A 22,078-nucleotide genomic window follows, 5' to 3' on the forward strand; every position below is an offset into this window, starting at 1 on the left:
ATGTCATTCTAGTTTGCTTTGTTTTTTTGTTAATTCTTTCCAATGTGTCAAGTAGTTATCTTTTTGTTTTCTCATGATTTGGTTGGATCTAATTGTGTTGCTGTCCTGGGGCTCTGTGGGGTGTGTTTGTGTTTGTGAACAAAGCCCCAGGACCAGCTTGCTTAGGGGACTCGCAGGTGATAGGTGTAGGAATCGCTTCCTTTTAGGTGGTCTCTCTCTCTCCCTCTCCCCCCTGTTGTTTTTTCATTGCCACACTAGTTCATATCATGTGATTGGCAGAGGATTGCCTAGTTAATCGCTGGCTATAATTCCCCCTTCGCCATTGGCGTGCCTCTGCAGACCTAGCCCACTGACCCTGCTGAGAGCAGCACTTCCTTTGTGCCCCCGAAAGCACAGGGGATTGAGCCCTAACAACAAAAACTAATCACCCTCTACCCCTCTCTTTCTATCGCCCGGCCACTAGCCTGGCAGTGTGTGTGTGTGTGTGTGTGTGTGTGTGTGTGTGTGTGTGTGTGTGTGTGTGTGTGTGTGTGTGTGTGTGTGTGTGTGTGTGTGTGTGTGTGTGTGTGTGTGTGTGTGTGTGTGTGTTCATGTGACACACATCAGTCATGTGAAGGTTAGTTGCCAAACTTTTCTCTGTGACCCTTTCCAGGGATCTGGGAAGACTATCGTTGCTATGCAAACATTAGCACAGAGACGATAAATTGGGTGTATCAGGCATCTGCCTGACAACTTTGGTAAAGAGACACCAGATACATAGGGAATAGTGTGTATTATACTGTCAGGCATCTGTGTCTGTCTGGTTTCCAGTGACCCTGGCGTCTTTTGTCATCACAATGGGCAAAAATGTGGCTACAGGGCCATTTAGTTGTGTGGAGGTCCGTGAATGCCATCGTTGTCACATGACCAGTCTCAGCCATCGTTGTCATATGACCAGTCTCAGACATCTGGCACAAAGAGACCAACCATCCCTTTTATCACCCCATGAACCCCTTCCCTCCACTTTACCCCCATAGGATGTGTGTGTGTGTGTGTGTATAAACTTTGGATCATAGACAGAGTGACTGAGTATGAGATCTGCCCCAGGCCTAAATGGCATTAATGATTATATAAGCAATAAGAATAGTGAGCCTACCAGTACCACTGCCAAGTGGAGTAATACTCCTACTGGCATAGTGTTCCCACCTTGGGAAGGGAACCAACATGCTGCTGTTACGAATATCAATCATTTAGATAGTAAAGTGTCAGCGGCAGCACACTGAATCTTCCCATGACATTGACCTTGAACATGTTGAACAAAGTGGACACCACATCAGCATGCCACCGTGCCATGCAAAAACTTCCCGACATCCCTGAGCTTGTGAAAGTCTTCGTATACCACCTAGTGGGCAAGGGGAAAACCACAGCCACGTTGAATACCTCGCGTCAACGGTGCGCGCGCAGTCATCGCCATTTTGAATTACAGCCGCACTTCGCTGGCTGTTGACTGAAAGGAGGCACGATTTCTTCGTTTCTGAAACATTTCTGCGCATTCAAAGCTATACTTACTGGATACATATTGTGAGGGATTTACTTCGCTCTAAGTATGGCTCACCGAAATCTTAAACAGATCAACATTCAAAACAACGCACCATCGCCGAAACCTCAGCAGCAGCAGTACCACCAGCAGCAGCACACAAAGCGCAACATGGACTCTCCAGGCATGGAGCGAAGGCCGAATGTTGCGGATGGGAAAACCCCACCACCAAAGCCGCCGACGGCTGCCAGCCCTGCGGCAGAGGGGGAGGTTGGAGCCGGAGAGTCGCAGGAGATGACGCTGGATATAAAGAGTTTCAGGAGACCCGGGGAGAAAACCTTCACGCAGCGTTGTAGGTTGTTCATCGGTAACCTCCCGACAGACCTCACGGAGGATGATTTCAAGAAGCTGTTTTCCAAGTATGGCGAGGCTAACGAGGTGTTTATCAACCGAGACCGAGGATTCGGCTTCATTCGACTGGTAAGACTGCGTTTTAGAGTAACGTTAATCAGTAATATCTAACTCCGTGGTGAAGGAAGCTCCTTTTGAATGTTGGCGTTTAGGCCGCATTAGTATCGATAGCCATCTGTTTCCCCTAGTTAGTTAGCTACGATGTATTACTCTGGCGGAAGGGTCTGCCTCACCAGTTGTTAAGACTACTCCTCCACCCGAAACCATTCATTACTTGATACATGGGGTCCCTTTGAAACATACTTGACTAGAGTTTGTGGTAATACTATCTAGGTGGCAATTCTCATTAATCAACCAAGACTGTATAAAAAAATGTTTGAAAGTTTGCTATCAATAGAGCCTAACCTTTGACCTGGTATTCTAGGAAACCAGGACGCTGGCGGAGATTGCCAAGGCAGAGTTGGACGGCATAGTGCTGGGGAACCGACCTATCCGGATCCGCTTCGCCACTCACGGCTCTGCCCTCACGGTGCGGAACCTTTCCCCCGTGGTCTCCAACGAGCTCCTTGAGGAGGCCTTCTCCGAGTTCGGCCCCGTGGAAAGGGCTATCGTTGTGGTGGACGACCGAGGAAGGCCCACTGGGAAGGGCTTCGTGGAGTTTGCCAACAAACCTTGTGCTCGTAAAGCCCTGGATCGCTGTGCTGACGGGGCGCTGCTGCTCACCACGTAAGACAACCAACGACTGCATTTACTTAGTTACCTGGTTTAAGAAATAACCCAAACGCACCAAATCAATTCCAAGCAGTGTGAGTGATCACTCCCACCTCACCATGTTGTCTCCAGGTCTCCTCGGCCTGCCATTGTGGAACCCACCGAGCAGCTGGATGAAGAGGATGGACTCCCAGAGAAATTGCTTGTGAAATCTGTACACTACCACAAGTACGTTATACACACAATCTCCTATTGGGAGTTTTACTCTCTGTACCAGTCTTGACAACCGTAGTTCTTTATCATAACCAGTATGAATTTGTTGATTTATTCACTTGCCTGTGTGTGTGTGCACCGTTCCACTTTCCTCGTGGTCTCCCTGCAGGTCTTAGTCCAGCCACTAACCCCTCTCCTCCCCGTCTCTCCAGGGAGAGGGAGCACCCCCCGCGGTTTGCCCAGCCGGGGACATTTGAGTTTGAGTACTCGTCCCGCTGGAAGGCCCTGGACGAGATGGAAAAGCAGCAGAGAGACCAGGTTGAGCGCAACATCCGAGAGGCAAAGGAGAAGCTGGAGCAAGAGATGGAGGCCGCCAAGCACGAGCATCAGCTCATGATGATGAGACAAGGTACACCCATTCAGAGGAACCTCTCACACACTGAGGAAGACACTCACTTCTCAAGGACAAAGTTAACATGTTACCTTTTGTGTTGTGCGCACATTCAACATTAGCAGACATAGCCATAGGCCTACTTCAAGTGTTGTCAGAAACTGTCACGTGTGAATACAAAAAAACATTAATACCAAGCCAACCCCTTTCTCTCAGACCTGATGTAATACCAAGCCAACCCCTTTCTCTCAGACCTGATGTAATACCAAGCCAACCCCTCCTCTCAGACCTGATGTAATACCAAGCCAACCCCTTTCTCTCAGACCTGATGTAATACCAAGCCAACCCCTCCTCTCAGACCTGATGTAATACCAAGCCAACCCCTTTCTCTCAGACCTGATGTAATACCAAGCCAACCCCTCCTCTCAGACCTGATGTAATACCAAGCCAACCCCTCCTCTCAGACCTGATGTAATACCAAGCCAACCCCTCCTCTCAGACCTGATGTAATACCAAGCCAACCCCTTTCTCTCAGACCTGATGTAATACCAAGCCAACCCCTCCTCTCAGACCTGATGTAATACCAAGCCAACCCCTTTCTATCAGACCTGATGTAATACCAAGCCAACCCCTTTCTCTCAGACCTGATGTAATACCAAGCCAACCCCTCCTCTCAGACCTGATGTAATTCCAAGCCAACCCCTTTCTCTCAGACCTGATGTAATACCAAGCCAACCCCTCCTCTCAGACCTGATGTAATTCCAAGCCAACCCCTCCTCTCAGACCTGATGTAATACCAAGCCAACCCCTTTCTCTCAGACCTGATGTAATACCAAGCCAACCCCTCCTCTCAGACCTGATGTAATACCAAGCCAACCCCTTTCTCTCAGACCTGATGTAATACCAAGCCAACCCCTCCTCTCAGACCTGATGTAATACCAAGCCAACCCCTCCTCTCAGACCTGATGTAATACCAAGCCAACCCCTTTCTCTCAGACCTGATGTAATACCAAGCCAACCCCTCCTCTCAGACCTGATGTAATACCAAACCAACCCCTCCTCTCAGACCTGATGTAATACCAAGCCAACCCCTTTCTCTCAGACCTGATGTAATACCAAGCCAACCCCTTTCTCTCAGACCTGATGTAATACCAAGCCAACCCCTCCTCTCAGACCTGATGTAATACCAAGCCAACCCCTCCTCTCAGACCTGATGTAATACCAAGCCAACCCCTCCTCTCAGACCTGATGTAATACCAAGCCAACCCCTTTCTCTCAGACCTGATGTAATACCAAGCCAACCCATATTTATCTCATCTTCTCTTTCTCAGACCTGATGAGGCGTCAAGAGGAGCTGAGACGTCTGGAGGAACTTCGCAACCAGGAGCTGCAGAAACGCAAGAATATAGAGATGAGGTACGTGTGTGTACCTCCCACTCTATTTTCTACTCGTCACAAGGAGAGTCAGAAGTGAGTGTGTCCTCACGTTCTTTCCTGTTTGTAGACATGAGGAGAGGCGTAGGCAGGAGGAGGAGATGATGCAGCGCCATCGAGAGCAGGAAGAGTTGAGACGCCAACCAGACGGCTTCAAGCCAAACTATGCGGACAACGTGAGTTCACCGGACAGACACACAAACATGCACACACAAAGGTCAGACCGGTTCAAGCCTAACTTCATGAAGAGTGTGAATACACTTGGAGAACACACACACAGCCAACATAGACATTCACATCAGTACAGTCAGTATCACTCATTTCTTGGTTTTTGAATACACAAATTATCACACTTTTTTCTTCGATTCAGAGAAGCAGTGTTCACACACTTTCATTCACATGATTCTGCTGAGGGTCTGCGTTTTAGATGGGGATTTTGAGAACATTCTCGGATATGATAGGGATTATTCGGGTCCATCGATCATGTTGGGTGCTGAGAAAAGATGCCTAACAGTCCTACCACTCTACGTCACACTGATGATCAAGCATACTAGGGACAGGCACGGTTAATTAAATACCCGGATATCCCACCGAATGTTAGTATTCAATTACCTGAGTGTTCATTTTTTTTAGATACATATTTATTTAGACCTATTTTAATCATGAAAAATCTTTGTCTATATTACGTTGTCCTTGTGATATTTTTTATCTACAAAGAAATACCAGGACATTTGAAATTCTTAATTTAACTAAATTACAAATCTTTGAATGTAGTTTCTATAGCGGTGCGTTGAGCTACTGGTGGGGATTTAGCCCTCCAGGCTGCCCCGACTCGTTATGCCATTTCCCCCACTTCAAATAGCAATTACAGGCACTCCCTTGACAGAGTTTCCACTATACCTGACACAGATCAATGCAAAACACTCACCAGAAAACCTTTTTTCGTAGCAGAATCGGTTCTATCTATAAGGCTGAAAATCGTACTTCTTTCGCTTTTGCTGTTAGCCAAACTACCGGAAACGCAGTATCTCCTCTGTTTACCTCTGCCATGTGCATGTGCATTTTTCGATTATCTGGAAAATATAAGTGATGATATTATTTGAATGGTAAAATAATTTTGAATACCCATTCCTAAAGCATCCCAGAATGCTGCCTTTTTCTTTTCAAATAGTGTCCCATATCACTATAGGAGCATATATTTTCTAGGTAACTACAGATGAACATAGTGTACTGTAGTCCTGTGTGTGAAAGTCTAATAAAAATGTATTTTGGGTTGGTCTAGTTTAGGGTAGCCTACTACCTATTTAGTGCTATTTCTTATGTAAGTAGCATGTCACAATACCAACAGGGCTCTAGGTTTGGTTTTGGTATCTTCCAAAGACTTTCGCGTGAAAGACACAACCGTGATCTGAAATTGGCGTCAAGCCACTATTCATTCTCCTTCTTACAGGACTGATAGGTGTAAGCAGTGCAGCGATTGCTCAATCTAGCCCTCCAATGGGCTTAGGGTAGCATCTGACAGCCACCATCTTGTTTACACCCATCTGGTTTCTTCAGATCTGCTAAAACCAAAAGAGAAAGGCCGAGGGGTTTTCATATTGGTTCATCTGTGTTTTACTGTGGTTTTCAGGGTGTATGTTTCTCACCAAACTGATGTCCAGCAGTAGCAGCCCTTCTAAGCCGTGTATCCACAATACTAGCCTCACAGCTAGCGACATAAAACACCATGTAGCTGTCCCACGTTATACGTATATCATCAATTCAAATGCCTGTTGTATTTACCTGGGTTTTCAACACCTATTTTACTAAAGTAGTATGGGAGAGGGACACCTGCTAGAACAAAATACTGCTCTATCTCTTCTGAGTTGTCTGAAGTAATTTAGATCCTGTAACCGACAGCTTGGCTTTCTTGTGGGAACGTTAAGAGGGGAGAGGCTAATGATTTGACAGACCCTTTCACCACAATGCTCATTTGTCATGCTTGAGTGTGTTCTAGATGAGAGTAACTTCTCTTCCAGAGAGAGTCCTCAGAATAGTTCTAAGTTTTTCCATGAAGGCGATAGGGTAACTTGAATGTCAATCTGTTAAAATTTGAATGGCATGTCTAGAAATGGCCACTGTGCAAATGCTGTGTCCTTTGGTATCTTTATCTAATCACTTGACAAAAACACACAGGCAAAGAGTTGAGGAATCTGTCATCGGCTTTTTTGGGGTGGATTTTAATCTTTCATTTCAGGCCTAAGTCTTGGTCCCAATTTTCAGAACTTCAACAGTCTCCAGTCAACTTTTTCATCATTGCAACTCTGTGATCATGGGTTGGGAAACATACTGACATTCTCAGGAAACATGTGTTTATCTACCTAGCCCTTAGTGCACTTGTATTACTGCATGCCTGTGGATGTGATGTGTCTTATGATGTTGCTGCATAATAACTTTTCTTCTCTGTTTCTATTGTGTGTTGAGAGGCCGTAGAGAAAGAGGACCGGCTGGAAATATCGTACAAAGCACCCTCTGCTGTTACAGCCACCCTTACACTACTCTTAGCATGTAACTGTTGCATAGGAGCAAGAGTTCAGCTCCTACAGCTTAACCTAAAACAACCCGCACAAGGATTAGCTTAGCTCTATTGTCGTTACCCTTTACCATTAGTCTTGGGGGGGGTAGTAGACTGGCAGCAATCTCAGAACATGCTCGCAAGCCTCACACACACTTACGAACAACACGTATACCTAACACACTTTTTGTCTCCCTCCTTTTAGATTGACATTTTAGTAATTTAGCAGACGCTCTCATCCAGAGCGACTTACTTAGTGCATTCATCGTAAGAAAGCTAGGTGAGACAACCACATATCAGTCGTAGTAAGTATATTTTTCCTCAATTAAAGTAGTGATCAGCAATGTCCGTGCTAGTAGGAAAGGACGAGTGCAAGTTTAAAAAATGAACGATGCTCCATCCCCTAACTTAATGTGCTATCGACCGAGGAATGAAAACCAAAAGGGATGGTTGAATAGAAGTCCAGAAGACAAAGCTGAACTACAACTTAGAAGTCAGAAGTGTCTGGCAATAATATAACTTTTTAAAGATCTATCAATTGGGCACCACTTTGTATTCAATGTGTCCCGTCATCCAGAGTGCCAAAGTTGTGCTCGTGTAAAACATACACAGGATTGCAGTATATGTAGGCCTACTATTATTAGTGGCACTAGCAACAGTCTTCCCTTTAAATATTGTAAAAAAATATAGAAATAAAAAAAACAGACTTGTGGTTATGTAGCACACTACACTGTTTCAGATAGAAATACCATTCAAATGTAAAAATGTGTAGGCTGGTCTGGATTAAGTTGCTTGCATACAGGTTTTTTCATACCATATATACCAATTTTGTTTAAAATAATTTTTTTACCTCCCCTTTTCTCCCCAATTTTGATCTTGTCTCATCGCTGCAACTCCCCAACGGGCTCCGGAGGCGAAGGTCGAGTCATGCGTCGTCTGAAACATGATCTGCCAAACCGCGCTTCTAAACCCCCAACAGCTTAATCCGAAAGCCAGGCGCACCAATGTGTTGGAGGAAACACTGTTCACCTGACGACCGAGGTCAGCCTGCAGGCGCCCGGCCCGCCGCAAGTGGTCGCTAGAGCGCGAATAGCCAAATGAAGTTCCCCCGGTCAAACCCTAACCCGGGCGACGCTGGGCCAATTGTACGGCGCCCTATGGGATTTCCGATCACGACCGGTTATGTGATACAGCCCGGGATCAAACCAGGGTCTGTAGTGACACCTCTAGCACTACGATGCAGTGCCTTAGACCGCTGCGCCACTCAGGAATATATATATATATACTTTTTAAATAATTCAACTTTTTGTCCTTCTTAAAAACTTTGTAAAACAAGGTGACTTTTTACACATCAGCTACTTGAACACTTTCCCAACAATTTAGACAAAACTTAGAGGATATGAAATATTGGTCTTCTCTGCTATTCAAATCTGAAATTGGGAACGGAATTATCTTCTAACAATCAAACTATACAGCTGTTTTAGGAACCGCATCAACTACTATCTCTTCAATTTTACAAACTTTTGACTACTTTCATAAAAACTTAGTGTATGAAATCTTTAGTCTGCTTTTCAAATCGGAAATCAGAACAGCAAAATCAAATTATAACACTTACTCTAGCTAACCTATGGCCTACCTATCTAAAACAGTCACTACTGCAATGTAGACTACTGCTACTAGTACTTCTGGGCTACTTACTACTACCTAGTCTCCCACCGAAGGCTACTATTCACTATTTATAAGTCAGTCACGCCCTCTACTACACCAGACTTAAATTTAACACTAACAAACTTCTAAACTTCCACCACTAGGTGTAACATATTCATCACCCCTACAACTACAACTTGTAGTATTCATCACCCCTACAACATAGCCTACAACTTTTCTAATTCCTTATGAGTAAAAATGTTGTAGTCTGAGTGTATTTACTGTATTTGTGATGAAATATGTGATCTAACTCCCCTACACGCCAAAGTAATAAGGTTTTTATAGTTGTCTATCATAGTATGGGCTTATCAGACTAGATATTTTATCATTTAACTTTGGCTAGAATTCTTCACTTAAGTAAAATGTTTTACATTTCCTCAACTACCACACAAATACTTTCAATGACCTAAAGCAAGTCCCACAATTTTTGATAATTGATAATTACCTTCTAGTTACTTTTTATGACAAAAAAAATGTCATAAAAATGTTTAGTAGTAGTGCATACTGTACTTTGGGGAGTTTTTATCCATGAACATTTGTGTGGAAATTGTTCCAGGCAAAAGACCTATATCAGATATTCTGATCAATACTCAAGATTTAATTCCAACAAATACTGTATGTTTTGTTTTGTTTCTCGTTTAACAGTTCTCATTCTTTTTCCTTTAAAGTTTCTTGCATTTAATTATTTCAACATTATAGATGACAAACGTTTGTAATACTGTCACGTCATGTTAATTAACATGACATTTTAATATCCCATACTGCACTTACCTCTGTACTCAACAGAGACGAGAGAGAGAGAGGGTGTGTGTGTGTGTGTGTGTGTGTGTGTGATTTGAATTTGTGTGTGTGTGTGTGTGTACTTAAACTACTTCATGTGCTTGTCTTGAGGGAGTGTTGTGTGCAAGTATGTGTGATGGAAGTGTTCGATCTTCAATGTGGAACATTTGCATTGTATTCCAGGTAAGTATATTCAGGTGGAGCTGTAACTATATAACTAGAACACAGTTTGTCCCACTACAGATGAGTGAATGCAACCGGTGAAGGATATCGTTTTCAGTGTCCATCCCTCATTAACTATTTAAATGTATCATGATTTGAAATATAGTATATTAATATGGAATATATAATATATGTACTATTTACCCATGTTTACTTTGTTTTAGCTGGCCAGTTTAAAATTCACAGGAAACTCCGATTTTACAACATATCTTAAGACATTTTGGACCAGGAGGTGTATTCTGTGGTTCTGCAATGTTTAGAATGTTGCTGGTAGAAATGCAATGTGTAGAGCTGACACTGTTCCCGATTACATGTTACAGAGCATGTCTGTTCTAAACAATGCTTTTCTATCTGTAACGCTTCTGACTTTGACAATATAACGTAGCACACAGGACTATACTGTATGTGTATCATATTTGTATGATGGTGTGAGTGAGCGAGTTAGGAGGATGTTGAGTGTACTTGCATATTATTTGTGTCTGTGCGAGTGTGTTGGGGGGGGGGGGGTTGAGTTGAGTGATAATGTTGTGTACTTACAGGTGTGTGTGTGAGAGAGCGCAAGTGGGGGCATGTTTATTGCATGTCCTTTATGATAATATATTTTATGTGAGTGTGTGTGTGAGGGGAGGTCAGTGTTGATAATGTGTGTGCTTTGTACAGCTTCATTTGTGCGTTTGTGTAGAGTACATATATATTTGTGTGTACTAATGTTTGGGTTGTCTGAACATCTATGTGTGGAGGGGATTTGGGGATTTATCTACTTCTCTATCTTTTGTCTTGCATATTTATCAGTAACCCTTATTCCTCTAGGCTGAAATCACCACAACAAGGTCACTTCAGTGTTTGATCAACTTTGGACTAAATCCATGTTATATTTTGGCTTGGCCCATATTAAGTTATATGCTCATCACATACAGACCGATATTGACCTTTTTAGATGGGCCTTGAGAATCCATACTGGACACATAGGTAACTTGTTAAGCAAACCTAGGAACTCAGATGATCATTCCGTATGTGCTCCTCTCTCACTGAATTCTTACATATCCAATACAGTATCATTCCACACACAGCTTTTGTAACTCCTCCTTCAGGACTTTTTCTATCACAGTTGGGAGAACATTATTATCCTTATTCCCTGGCTGTTGCTTATACAGTGAGGCAAACAAGTATTTAGTCAGCCACCAATTGTGCAAGTTCTCCCACTTAAAAAGATGAGAGGCCTGTAATTTTCATCATAGGTACACTTCAACTATGACAGACAAATTGAGAAGAAAAAAAATCCAGAAAATCACATTGTAGGATTTTTTATGAATTTATTTGCAAATTATGGTGGAAAATAAGTATTTGGTCAATAACAAAAGTTTATCTCAATACTTTGTTATATACCCTTTGTTGGCAATGACAGAGGTAAAATGTTTTCTGTAAGTCTTCACACACTGTTGCTGGTATTTTAGCCCATTCCTCCATGCAGATCTCCTCTAGAGATGTTTTGGGGCTGTTGCTGGGCTACACGGGCTACACTGGGCTCAACTCCCTCCAAAGATTTTCTATGGGGTTGAGATCTGGAGACTGGCTAGGCCACTCCAGGACCTTGAAATGCTTCTTACGAAGCCACTCCTTCGTTGCCCGGGCGGTGTGTTTGGGATCATTGTCATGCTGAAAGACCCAGCCACGTTTCATCTTCAATGCCTTTGCTGATGGAAGGAGGTTTTCACTCAAAATCTCACGATACATGGCCCCATTCATTCTTTCCTTTACACGGATGTCGTCCTGGTCCCTTTGTAGAAAAACAGCCACAAAGCATGATGTTTCCACCCCCATGCTTCCAAGTAGGTATGGTGTTCTTTGGATGCAACTCAGCATTCTTTGTTCTCCAAACACGACGAGTTGAGTTTTTACCAAAAAGTTATATTTTGGTTTCATCTGACCATATGACATTCTCCCAATCTTCTTCTGGATCATCCAAATGCTCTCTAGCAAACTTCAGACGGGCCTGGACGTGTACTGTCTTACGCAGGGGGACAACTCTGGCACTGCAGGATTTGAGTCCCTGGCGGCGTAGTGTGTTACTGATGGTAGGCTTTGTTACTTTGGTCCCAGCTCTCTGCAGGTCATTCACTAGGTCCCCCCGTGTGGTTCTGGGATTTTTGCTCACCGTTCTTGTGATCATTTTGACCCCACGGGGTGAGATCTTGCGTGGAGCCCCAGATCGAGGGAGATTATCAGTGGTCTTGTATGTCTTCCATTTCCTAATAATTGCTCCCACAGTTGATTTATTCAAACCAAGCTGCTTACCTATTGCAGATTCAGTCTTCCCAGCCTGGTGCAGGTCTACAATTTTGTTTCTGGTGTCCTTTGACAGCTCTTTGGTTTTGGCCATAGTGGAGTTTGGAGTGTGACTGTTTGAGGTTGTGGACAGGTGTCTTTTATACTGATAACAAGTTCAAACAAGTGCCATTAATACAATTAATGAGTGGAGGACAGAGGAGCCTCTTAAAGATGAAGTTACAGATCTGTGAGAGCCAGAAATCTTGCTTGTTTGTAGGTGACCAAATACTTATTTTCCACCATAATTTGCAAATAAATTCATAAAAATCCTACAATGTGATTTTCAGGATTTTTTTTCCTTCTCATTTTGTCTGTCATAGTTGAAGTGTACCTATGATAAATTACAGGCCTCATCTTTTTAAGTGGGAGAACTTGCACAATTGGTGGTTGACTAAATACTTTTTTGCCCCACTGTATAGCTGTGTGAGTGTTGTGATGTGTGAGGAATCATCCTACACATGTCCTAATGGTCCTAGTAGTTATTGTCCACAAGGTTTACGGGTGCACCACTCTTCTTCACTTCTTCCAGAGAGAACAGGAAATGAGAATGGGTGAACTGGGCCCTCGTGGAGCCATTAATATGGGAGGTAGGGTCATAACGATGACTCAGCACTGACTGGTCCATAAACAACAATGAACTACCCCCTCCCCCTTTCGGTGTCTACAGAGCTAAAGGAACTGGGAAGGTGTTGGCCATATGGCTAGGTTTGTGAAATTCTGGTAACTTTCTCAATTCCCAGGGACTGGGATTCCTGGAAAGCCTGGGAATTTGAGGAAAGTTACTGGAGTTTTGCCGCCCCAGCCATAAGGCAGAAGTTCCCCCTAAGAAGGCTAGGTGGAGCCCCCGCCATATTGTGTGCACCTGGCTAGTTCCTTCAGGTCGGCAGACATTAAAGGGCTCGGAGCAGGGCTAAAGATATATTGTGAGGCTCTGAACGGGATGGGCTGTGTGAGGTTCATGGTGGCTCCTTCACCACTTCATGATTGTAACCCGGGGCTGCACATCACCTACATACTGTGTGTACTGAAGTACTAATACTACTGGGGGAAATATGCTCATGTGGTGTAGTCTGAGAACATGCTAATTATGTTTTTGTGTCACTGATTAGATATGTGAGTGAGAGTGACTAGGGTGTAAGTGTGTTTTGGGGGAATGTGAGACTGAAATAATCGTGGAGGAGTTGAAGTTATCGATCACTTTGCAGCAATCCTTTGCAGTGATCGATAACTTTAACCCCGCCACGATTATTTCAGTATATAAAGATATATATATAGATAGATAGATAGATATGACTAAATGGTGTAACTCAGTTTTAATACATGTACAAAACTCCTCTTTCCTGACAAGAAATTATGGCCATGCCTTTTCTATTTTCATGAAAAAGGAGTTTTGCAGTCGAACTGAAATTGACTTAAATTTCAGTCATGGGATTTCTTTTGTTTTTACCCCTGATTTGTGTGGAGAAACTGAGTACATCAATTCGTAGAAAGTCACATCTACCTTTTTTTTAGTGTGAATTTTACATGATGACTTCACTAATGATCTTTTCATTATCAGGTCATTTGTTATTTAGTCAACTGGTTGAAGGAAACCATTGTTTTCTTTAGTCCTTAATGTGTTATGCAACTTCACTTTTGCCCTTTCTACAGACCTACTTATTCATCGTGCCACACATGTGGAAGGTTACCTGATTCGAACAATAGATGAGGCCCAAACTGAACAAACATTTCTAGCTTGAGGGTTTTTAGCAAACATTTTGTATCAGCAGTAGCCACCAATCCCAACACTTGGTAAACGTTCTTATCTACAAGCTTAGAATAAACCCATCCCTTTGTTTGTATTTACATTTTATGTGTGTGTATGTTTACTACTTACAAACATAATGGCGTGCGTTGTTCAATGAGATGGTGGATTATTTTTATTGGGGGGGGTTTGCAGTATCATTTCTGTGTACATATACCATCTAGGAAATAGTTTATCATCTTTTCATTTCCAGCAGTGTGGGTGGGTGGAGTCAATTCATAACTAATACAGCTCTCTCATTTAGTACCTAGAAAGCATAATGAACTCTTTACTCGTGTTTCCATTAGTTGTTGATGCAACATTTTCTATCTTCTTAATTAAAAAAAAAAAGTATTTATTAAATGACTTGTCATCCTACTGATGATTTTACAGTGTTCTCAAAGACCTGTGTCATATGGCTGTGAATGGGGTTTTGGGTCCGGGGTTGAGTATTTGGCAACGGTGATGTGCAGTCACGGTTTTTAACCTAGAAGCAGAACTGGGTGATGGTGTTCTTTCGCCTGAAATCGGAAATTCATCCAGACTATCTGAGGGCCTCTCACAGCTTGTCCCACTGTTTTACTGTAATGGAACTCTTGCTCTGTTGATTGAATGGTATGATACACTGCTCCTGTTCCCAATGACCTGTAAATAGTCTGTTGTAGGCATCTATCTGCTAACGTTGGTTTTTGGTTGTTCAGCTTATATTAATACAACTTAACCAATTTTAAGTCATAGCCTAATGATTACAGGTGCTGTAGACTGTTAACCTGCCATATGAAATCATCAACAAATGATGTATGTTTTTAAAAGGGTTTTATATATATATATATATACACTAAACAAAAAATAAATGTAACATGCAAAGATTTCAAATATTTAGCTGAGTTACAGTTCATAGAAGGAAATCAGTCAATTGAAAAATGCATCAGTACCCCAGCTCATGTAACATGGGACCAACATTTTACATGTTGCATTTCATTTTTTGTTCAGTGTATACATTGATATGGATATCTCACCACAGACTATCAAAATTTGATATGTTTTCAATTGTGTACCACCGGGCTCAATATTGACTTATTTTTCCCTATCAAACTAGGAAACAAAACATTTGACACCTACATAATTGGCATTGCTTGTGTGACCGACAACCAACGTTAGCTAGCTCTGTCAGCCCTGAGAGATTTTTTTTACACCACTCTACAACAACAAACAGTGCACACGGGGTGTGATGGGTGGGGTTTACTTCCAGTGTGACCAAACGATGCTACGTTGTTTTGCGTGTAGATGGGTTTAACCCCGCCTCTGTTGCCGGGGCCAGTGTAAACCAGGGACCCCCTCAAATGATGGGCATAGGCATGAGCGGAAGGGCCGGAGCCATGGGCCCCGAGGGAACTCCAAACATGGGCGCACCAAACATGATGCCAGACAATGGAGCCATGGTAATGTATGCGCTAAGATGGGCGCTTACACTCAACCTCTTTTTAATTTCTCTCTCAATAACTCACTCTCCTTAACCTGCTCAACCCTTGGTGCTGAATAGAAACTGCAGTGTAATGTTTTCAGGTTTTAACCAGTGGTGAGAGGAGATGCCAGAGGCTATTTAGATGCTGCTTATGGATATTACATTCCAAGGTGTTTTGCCAGTGACTTTGATTTTAATAGTTTATGGTACAGATATCTCATCCAGCTGGTCTTTTCTGGCATCTTTTCCCCTACCATTGTGATATCTTTAATCATGATATCATAGTATCCCGTGGTGGTTAATAATAACATTTACTCCCCTGATTTCACTTTTCACATCGAGGTTAGTGCAGGTTAGGAAAGGGATTCTCATAGCTTATATCAGCTCTGCACCCATAACTAATGGACTGATTCCTCTCTCCCTCTTCTGACTCTGCCCGGAACTCCTCTGCTTGCCTACTTTGACGTTCGGAACGCCTTCTCATTGCCTCGCCAAAACGAACATTGTTATTGAATATCCCTCCCATCTGATTCTTCTGCATCTGGACTGCTCATAATATCTCCACCAACCTTTCCCTTTATATTGTAGCTTCGCAACGATAGGTTCCCCCAGGGGGCTCCTAATCAGATTGGTTCGTCCCCCATGAGTGGCCGTCCAGGTGTCGAGTCCCCTCAGCAGCAACAGGCAGTGGGGGCAGGGCTTATGGGGGCAGGGCCTGGACCTGCAGTGGGGGGGCCAGCAGGCTTTGGGAGGGGAATCCCTGTTGTGGGAAACTATGAAGGGCCTAACAACAAACGTCGCAGATACTGATTGTGTTATGTTGACATTTTTTCAACGGTGTACCCCAAGGCTCAATATTCGGATCTCCAGCTTCTCCTTTCTCATTATGTAAAATAACTGATTTATTTTCTCGTCAAATGTTTTTTTTTTGTTCTTTTAATTTGGGCTGATAATTTCCCTCAGCTTCTTCATGTGTCCCGAATGTTGACTGAGGGGGAAAAAAATAAATAATTATATCACAAGCCAGGCCCAATGTTGATGCAAAAACACAAATTTTCAATGTTGGCCGCCAAAGGCCAATATCAACTGCGATGTATCTTGATGTAGTCAGGTCTGTAGATGGCTTATAAACTTCTGTATGATGTCTTTTCTTGCTTTTTGCTATCAGTATCCTATCCTCCTGTTATTGTTGTTTTCAGTAGATCCTAGTAACAAGTGAAGACCTGCATTGCCTCTGCAATGGTTAGCTTACTTTGATTTCCTCCCGTCCATGGAATGTATTTCCGGTACATTGCATCCTGTAGTAGTTGTTTGACTAACTGCAATAAAACTGTGAAATGCCATTTTGTGAATACTAAGTTGATTGAAGTAAAAAAAACAAACACAAACTATTTTGTAGCCTCTAGATATTTTGGGATTTTCTCACCCTCATCCTTGTTTCAAGTATTGTGAACTCAAACTAATCTTTTAATTTTTCAGAGCAGAGCCAAAATGATGTCTGTGTAAAACATGCACAGCCTTATGTTGTCACCCAGAGTCACATTTGTTTAGCTATAGCACACAATATTTTACAAAGCTAGGTTTTAAAGGACCATAGAGTTTAGTCTGCTTCGTGTTTTCTTTTTTGCCAAGGAAAATCTGCTATCTTAGTATTGCGATACTGGTATCGGTACAACGCAATTGGGTGTATTGATCCTCAAGCAGGCAGAATACCCATATCGGATATTCTGATCAATACACTGGAGTTTAATTTGAACCAATAGGCAACTCAACATTTTGTTAGTCATTTCTCATTCTTTTTCTGTATATTTAAAGTTTCTTGTATTTTAATTAACTCAACATTATAGACAAACTTTTGTATAATCGTGTTAATTAACATGACATTTGAATATCCCATACTCGTGCACTTACCTCTGTACTCGAGCAAGAGAATTTGTGTTGCCGTGTGTGTGAAGAATCATGTGCTTGTCTTGAGTGAGTGTTGTGTGCAAGCATGAGGAAAGTCTTTGTGACGTGTAACATTTGCATTATATTTCAGGTAAGTATATTCAGGTGGAGCTGTAACTACACTACATGCCAAAGTATGTGGACACCTCATCAAACATCTCATTCCAAAATCATGGGCATTTAATATGGAGTTGGTCCCCCTTTGCTGCTATAACAGCTTCTAGGAAGGCTTTCCACTAGATGTTGGAACATTGCTGTGGGGACTTGCATCCATTCAGCCATGAGCATTTGTGAGGTGGGTCACTGATATTGGGCGATTAGGCCTGGCTCGCAGTCGGCGTTCCAATTCATCCCAAGGTGTTTGATGGGGTTGAGGTCAGGGCTCTGCAGGCCTGTCAAGTTCTTCACACCGATCTCGACAAACCATTTATGTATGGACCTCGCTTCATGCACAGGGGCATTGTCATGCTGAAACAGGAAAGGGCCTTCCTCAAATGTATTTATTTTGATTGAATATCCAAAACATACAATATACTTGCAGTGAAGCCGCTCAACAACTACACCACACCAGTCATCCAACAGAATCCCATTCAGGATGACACAGGGTCACCGCCCTGCTCAAGGGCACGTCAACAGATCTCCCATAAGGCCAAAAACGGGGACCCAGATCAATGTATTTTCAGCCATTCCTGAACTTAAGACCAGAAACAGGCTTCCTGAGGGCAATACCAAAATAAATTGTCTATTGATTCTGTATCCTCACAACAAAATCTGCAGAGCTTCAATGATTTTATGCCCCAAATATTCAATGTTTTGTTGGTGGCAAGAATTCTGTATAATAATTTTTGCTGACAAGCTTGAAGTCTTGAATCTTGCTTCGTTTTAAAAATCAACTTAAACACCCTGTACCATGGAATCGGTATATCAAAAAATGTCTTCCCAACTATTTTGCAATCTGTATGGCACAGTTGTCAACATCCTGGTCCTCAAATGAAACTGGTATACTTTCCTATTTGTTCTGTTTTTATTATTCTGCCAGTTTTTATATTGGGCAGACAGATAAGTTCCCTACCACCTCCCGCTGCCACCTGCCTTCTCCGTTTTTGGGGTAACGCTGTAATCAGTTGCTTGTACTCTTGGATTGAGCGGACCTTCTTGTACAATTCTGATAACTCCACGAAAGACACAACTACCATTCCAATTTACAATATACTTTAAGTACAAAATACAAATTTCCCATAAATACAGGTATTTTGACAACCAGCGCATTTTTAGTTCAGCCATAATATTTGTTAGAACAAATATTACATTTTCAGGGGGATGAAATTGTAGTCAGCTCTGCAATGCTTGTTTGAAAAAGAGAGATTTTGAAAAAAAAAGTGTAATTTTCAATTAATTGAAAATGAGACATGGCTATCTGAAAAAAGACTTTAAATATTGGATGAGCTTTTCTTAATCTACTTGAGAACCATTTAGGGTTCAAGTAAAACTTTTGAACAGGTGAAGCTTTTAGAGTGGTTTAGTGCTTTTATATTTAATAATCTCAACCCACCCTATTCATTAAATGCTTTATTTTGTCTGGTTTAGCGCTGTCTGGTTTAGCGTCCCAGATAAAGCAAAATATTTTTTGCTCATATGATTTGAAAAACAAATCATCAGGAGTAGGCAGCGCCGTAAGTGAGTAAACAGAGTTAATCAGGGCAATTTTTCCATAAATAGACAGGTATTTTCCTCTCCATGGTTGCATGATCTTGTCTATTTTTCTATTGAAATTCATTGTGGAGGGCTCATATCTTTTGTCATATGAATACCAAGTATGTCAACTTCACCATCAGCCAATTTTATAGGTAAACTGCAGGGTAATGTAAAAGTTGTATTTTTGAAAATCCAATATGTAATATTGTACACAATTAGATTTTAGTCCAGACAAATTTAGCTTGCGGACTTAATATAAAACTTGAGTCATTGGCACATGGACACCTTTGTTTTTAAACCTTGGATTTCTAATCCCCTAATGTTGTTATTGGATCTGATTTTAATAGCTAGCATTTCAATGGCCATAACTAATAGATATGGTGACAGCGGACACCTTTGTTTAACTTCTCTTGGCAATTCAAAACTCTCTAAGTAGCCGATATTTACTATTTTACACCTGGTGTTACTATACATTACTTTTACCCATTTTATAAGAGAATCACCGATATTTTAAAAAAATCCAGTCTTTATCAAAGGCCTTTTCAAAATCTGCTATAAATACCAGGCCTGGTTTCTTAGATATTTCATGATGTTCTATTATTTCTAGTAGTTGTCGTATATTATCTCCATGTAAAAATAAACCTGCCTGATCAGATGGAGCAATACCTGGTAAAACCTCTTTAATTCTGAGTGCTATGCATTTCGCTAGTATTTTTGCATCACAACATTTAAGTGTAAGGGGCCTACAGTCTAAAAAAACGGAATCTTTATATTTGCCATCTGGGTCTTGTTTTAGTAATTAGTGAAATCAGACCTTCCTGCTGAGTACCTGACAGACTACCATTTCTATAGGAGTAGTTAAAACAATCTAACAATGGAGCTTTTAGTATATATACAGTGGGGAGAACAAGTATTTGATACACTGCCGATTTTGCAGATTTTCCTACTTACAAAGCATGTAGAGGTCTGTAATTTTTATCATAGGTACACTTCAACTGTGAGACGGAATCTAAATCTCACATTGTATGATTTTTAAGTAATTAATTAGTATTTTATTGCATGACATACAGTGGGGCAAAAAAGTATTTAGTCAGCCACCAATTGTGCAAGTTCTCCCACCTAAAAAGATGAGAGGCCTGTAATTTTCATCATAGGTACACTTCAACTATGACAGACAAAATGAGAAAAAAAATCCAGAAAATCACATTTGTAGGATTTTTTATGAATTTATTTGCCAATTATGGTGGAAAATAAGTATTTGGTCAATAACAAAAGTTTATCTCAATACTTTGTTATATACCCTTTGTTGGCAATGACAGAGGTAAAATGTTTTCTGTAAGTCTTCACACGCTGTTGCTGGTATTTTGGCCCATTCCTCCATGCAGATCTCTAGAGCAGTGATGTTTTGGGGCTGTTGCTGGGCAACAGACTTTCAACTCCCTCCAAAGATTTTCTATGGGGTTGAGATCTGGAGACTGGCTAGGCCACTCCAGGACCTTGAAATGCTTCTTACGAAGCCACTCCTTCGTTGCCCGGGCGGTGTGTTTGGGATCATTGTCATGCTGAAAGACCCAGCCACGTTTCATCTTCAATGCCCTTGCTGATGGAAGGAGGTTTTCACTTAACATCTCACGATACATGGCCCTGTTCATTCTTTCCTTTACACGGATCAGTCGTCCTGGTCCCTTTGCAGAAAAACACCCCCAAAGCATGATGTTTCCACCCCCATGCTTCACAGTAGGTATGGTCTTCTTTGGATGCAACTCAGCATTCTTTGTCCTCTAAACACGATGAGTTGAGTTTACCAAAAAGTTATATTTTGGTTTCACCTGACCATATGACATTCTCCCAATCTTCTTCTGGATCATCCAAATGCTCTCTAGCAAACTTCAGACGGGCCTGGACATGTACTGTCTTACGCAGGGGGACACGTCTGGCACTGCAGGATTTGAGTCCCTGGCGGCGTAGTGTGTTACTGATGGTAGGCTTTGTTACTTTGGTCCCAGCTCTCTGCGGGTCATTCACTAGGTCCCCCCGTGTGGTTCTGGGATTTTTGCTCACCGTTCTTGTGATCATTTTGACCCCGCGGGGTCTGATCTTGCGTGGAGGGAGATTATCAGTGGTCTTGTATGTCTTCCATTTCCTAATAATTGCTCCCACAGTTGATTTCTTCAAACCAAGCTGCTTACCTATTGCAGATTCAGTCTTCCCAGCCTGGTGCAGGTCTACAATTTTGTTTCTGGTGTCCTTTGACAGCTCTTTGGTCTTGGCCATAGTGGAGTTTGGAGTGTGACTGTTTGAGGTTGTGGACAGGTGTCTTTTATACTGATAACAAGTTCAAACAAGTGCCATTAATACAAGTAACGAGTGGAGGACAGAGGAGCCTCTTAAAGAAGAAGTTACAGGTCTGTGAGAGCCAGAAATCTTGCTTGTTTGTGGGTGACCAAATAATTATTTTCCACCATAATTTGCAATTAAATTCATAAAAATCCTACAATGTGATTTTCTGGATTTTTTTTTTTATTATTATTTTGTCTGTCATAGTTGAAGTGTACCTATGATGAAAATTACAGGCCTCATCTTTTTAAGTGGGAGAACTTGCACAATTGGTGGCTGACTAAATACTTTTTTGGCCCACTAAGTATTTGATACATCAGAAAAGCAGAACTTAATATTTGGTACAGAAACCTTTGTTTGCAATTACAGAGATCATACGTTTCCTGTAGTTCTTGACCAGGTTTGCACACACTGCAGCAGGGATTTTGGCCCACTCCTCCATACAGACCTTCTCCAGATCCTTCAGGTTTTGGTGCTGTTGCTGGGCAATACGGACTTTCAGCTCCCTCCAAAGATTTTCTATTGGGTTCAGGTCTGGAGACTGGCTAGGCCACTCCAGGACCTTGAGATGCTTCTTACGGCGC

At 42.0% G+C, this 22,078-nt stretch overlaps 1 protein-coding gene across 1 annotated transcript; it reads left to right on the forward strand.

The window, feature by feature from the left end:
- The first annotated feature begins 1,585 nt into the window (after positions 1 to 1,585).
- On the forward strand, positions 1,586 to 16,903 carry LOC110495642 (paraspeckle component 1). The gene is made up of 9 exons (XM_036951949.1): positions 1,586 to 1,996; positions 2,352 to 2,653; positions 2,771 to 2,866; positions 3,064 to 3,260; positions 4,574 to 4,658; positions 4,747 to 4,852; positions 12,797 to 12,854; positions 15,338 to 15,492; positions 16,104 to 16,903. The coding sequence occupies exons 1-9, from the start codon at positions 1,586 to 1,588 to the stop codon at positions 16,323 to 16,325; spliced, it is 1,632 nt and encodes a 543-aa protein (XP_036807844.1). The 3' UTR covers positions 16,326 to 16,903.
- Positions 16,904 to 22,078: the final 5,175 nt, after the last annotated feature.

The sequence above is a fragment of the Oncorhynchus mykiss genome, chromosome 18 (genome assembly GCF_013265735.2).
Source record: "Oncorhynchus mykiss isolate Arlee chromosome 18, USDA_OmykA_1.1, whole genome shotgun sequence".
Taxonomy (NCBI): domain Eukaryota; kingdom Metazoa; phylum Chordata; class Actinopteri; order Salmoniformes; family Salmonidae; genus Oncorhynchus; species Oncorhynchus mykiss.

Excerpts from the sequence above, each read along its gene's own strand:
- LOC110495642 (XM_036951949.1), top strand. The coding sequence starts at position 1,586 with ATGGCTCACCGAAATCTTAAACAGATCAACATTCAAAACAACGCACCA. Across the intron at positions 4,659-4,746 it reads CGCAAGAATATAGAGATGAG|ACATGAGGAGAGGCGTAGGC; the intron begins GTACGTGTGTGT and ends TCCTGTTTGTAG. Across the intron at positions 4,853-12,796 it reads AGCCAAACTATGCGGACAAC|AGAGAACAGGAAATGAGAAT; the intron begins GTGAGTTCACCG and ends CACTTCTTCCAG.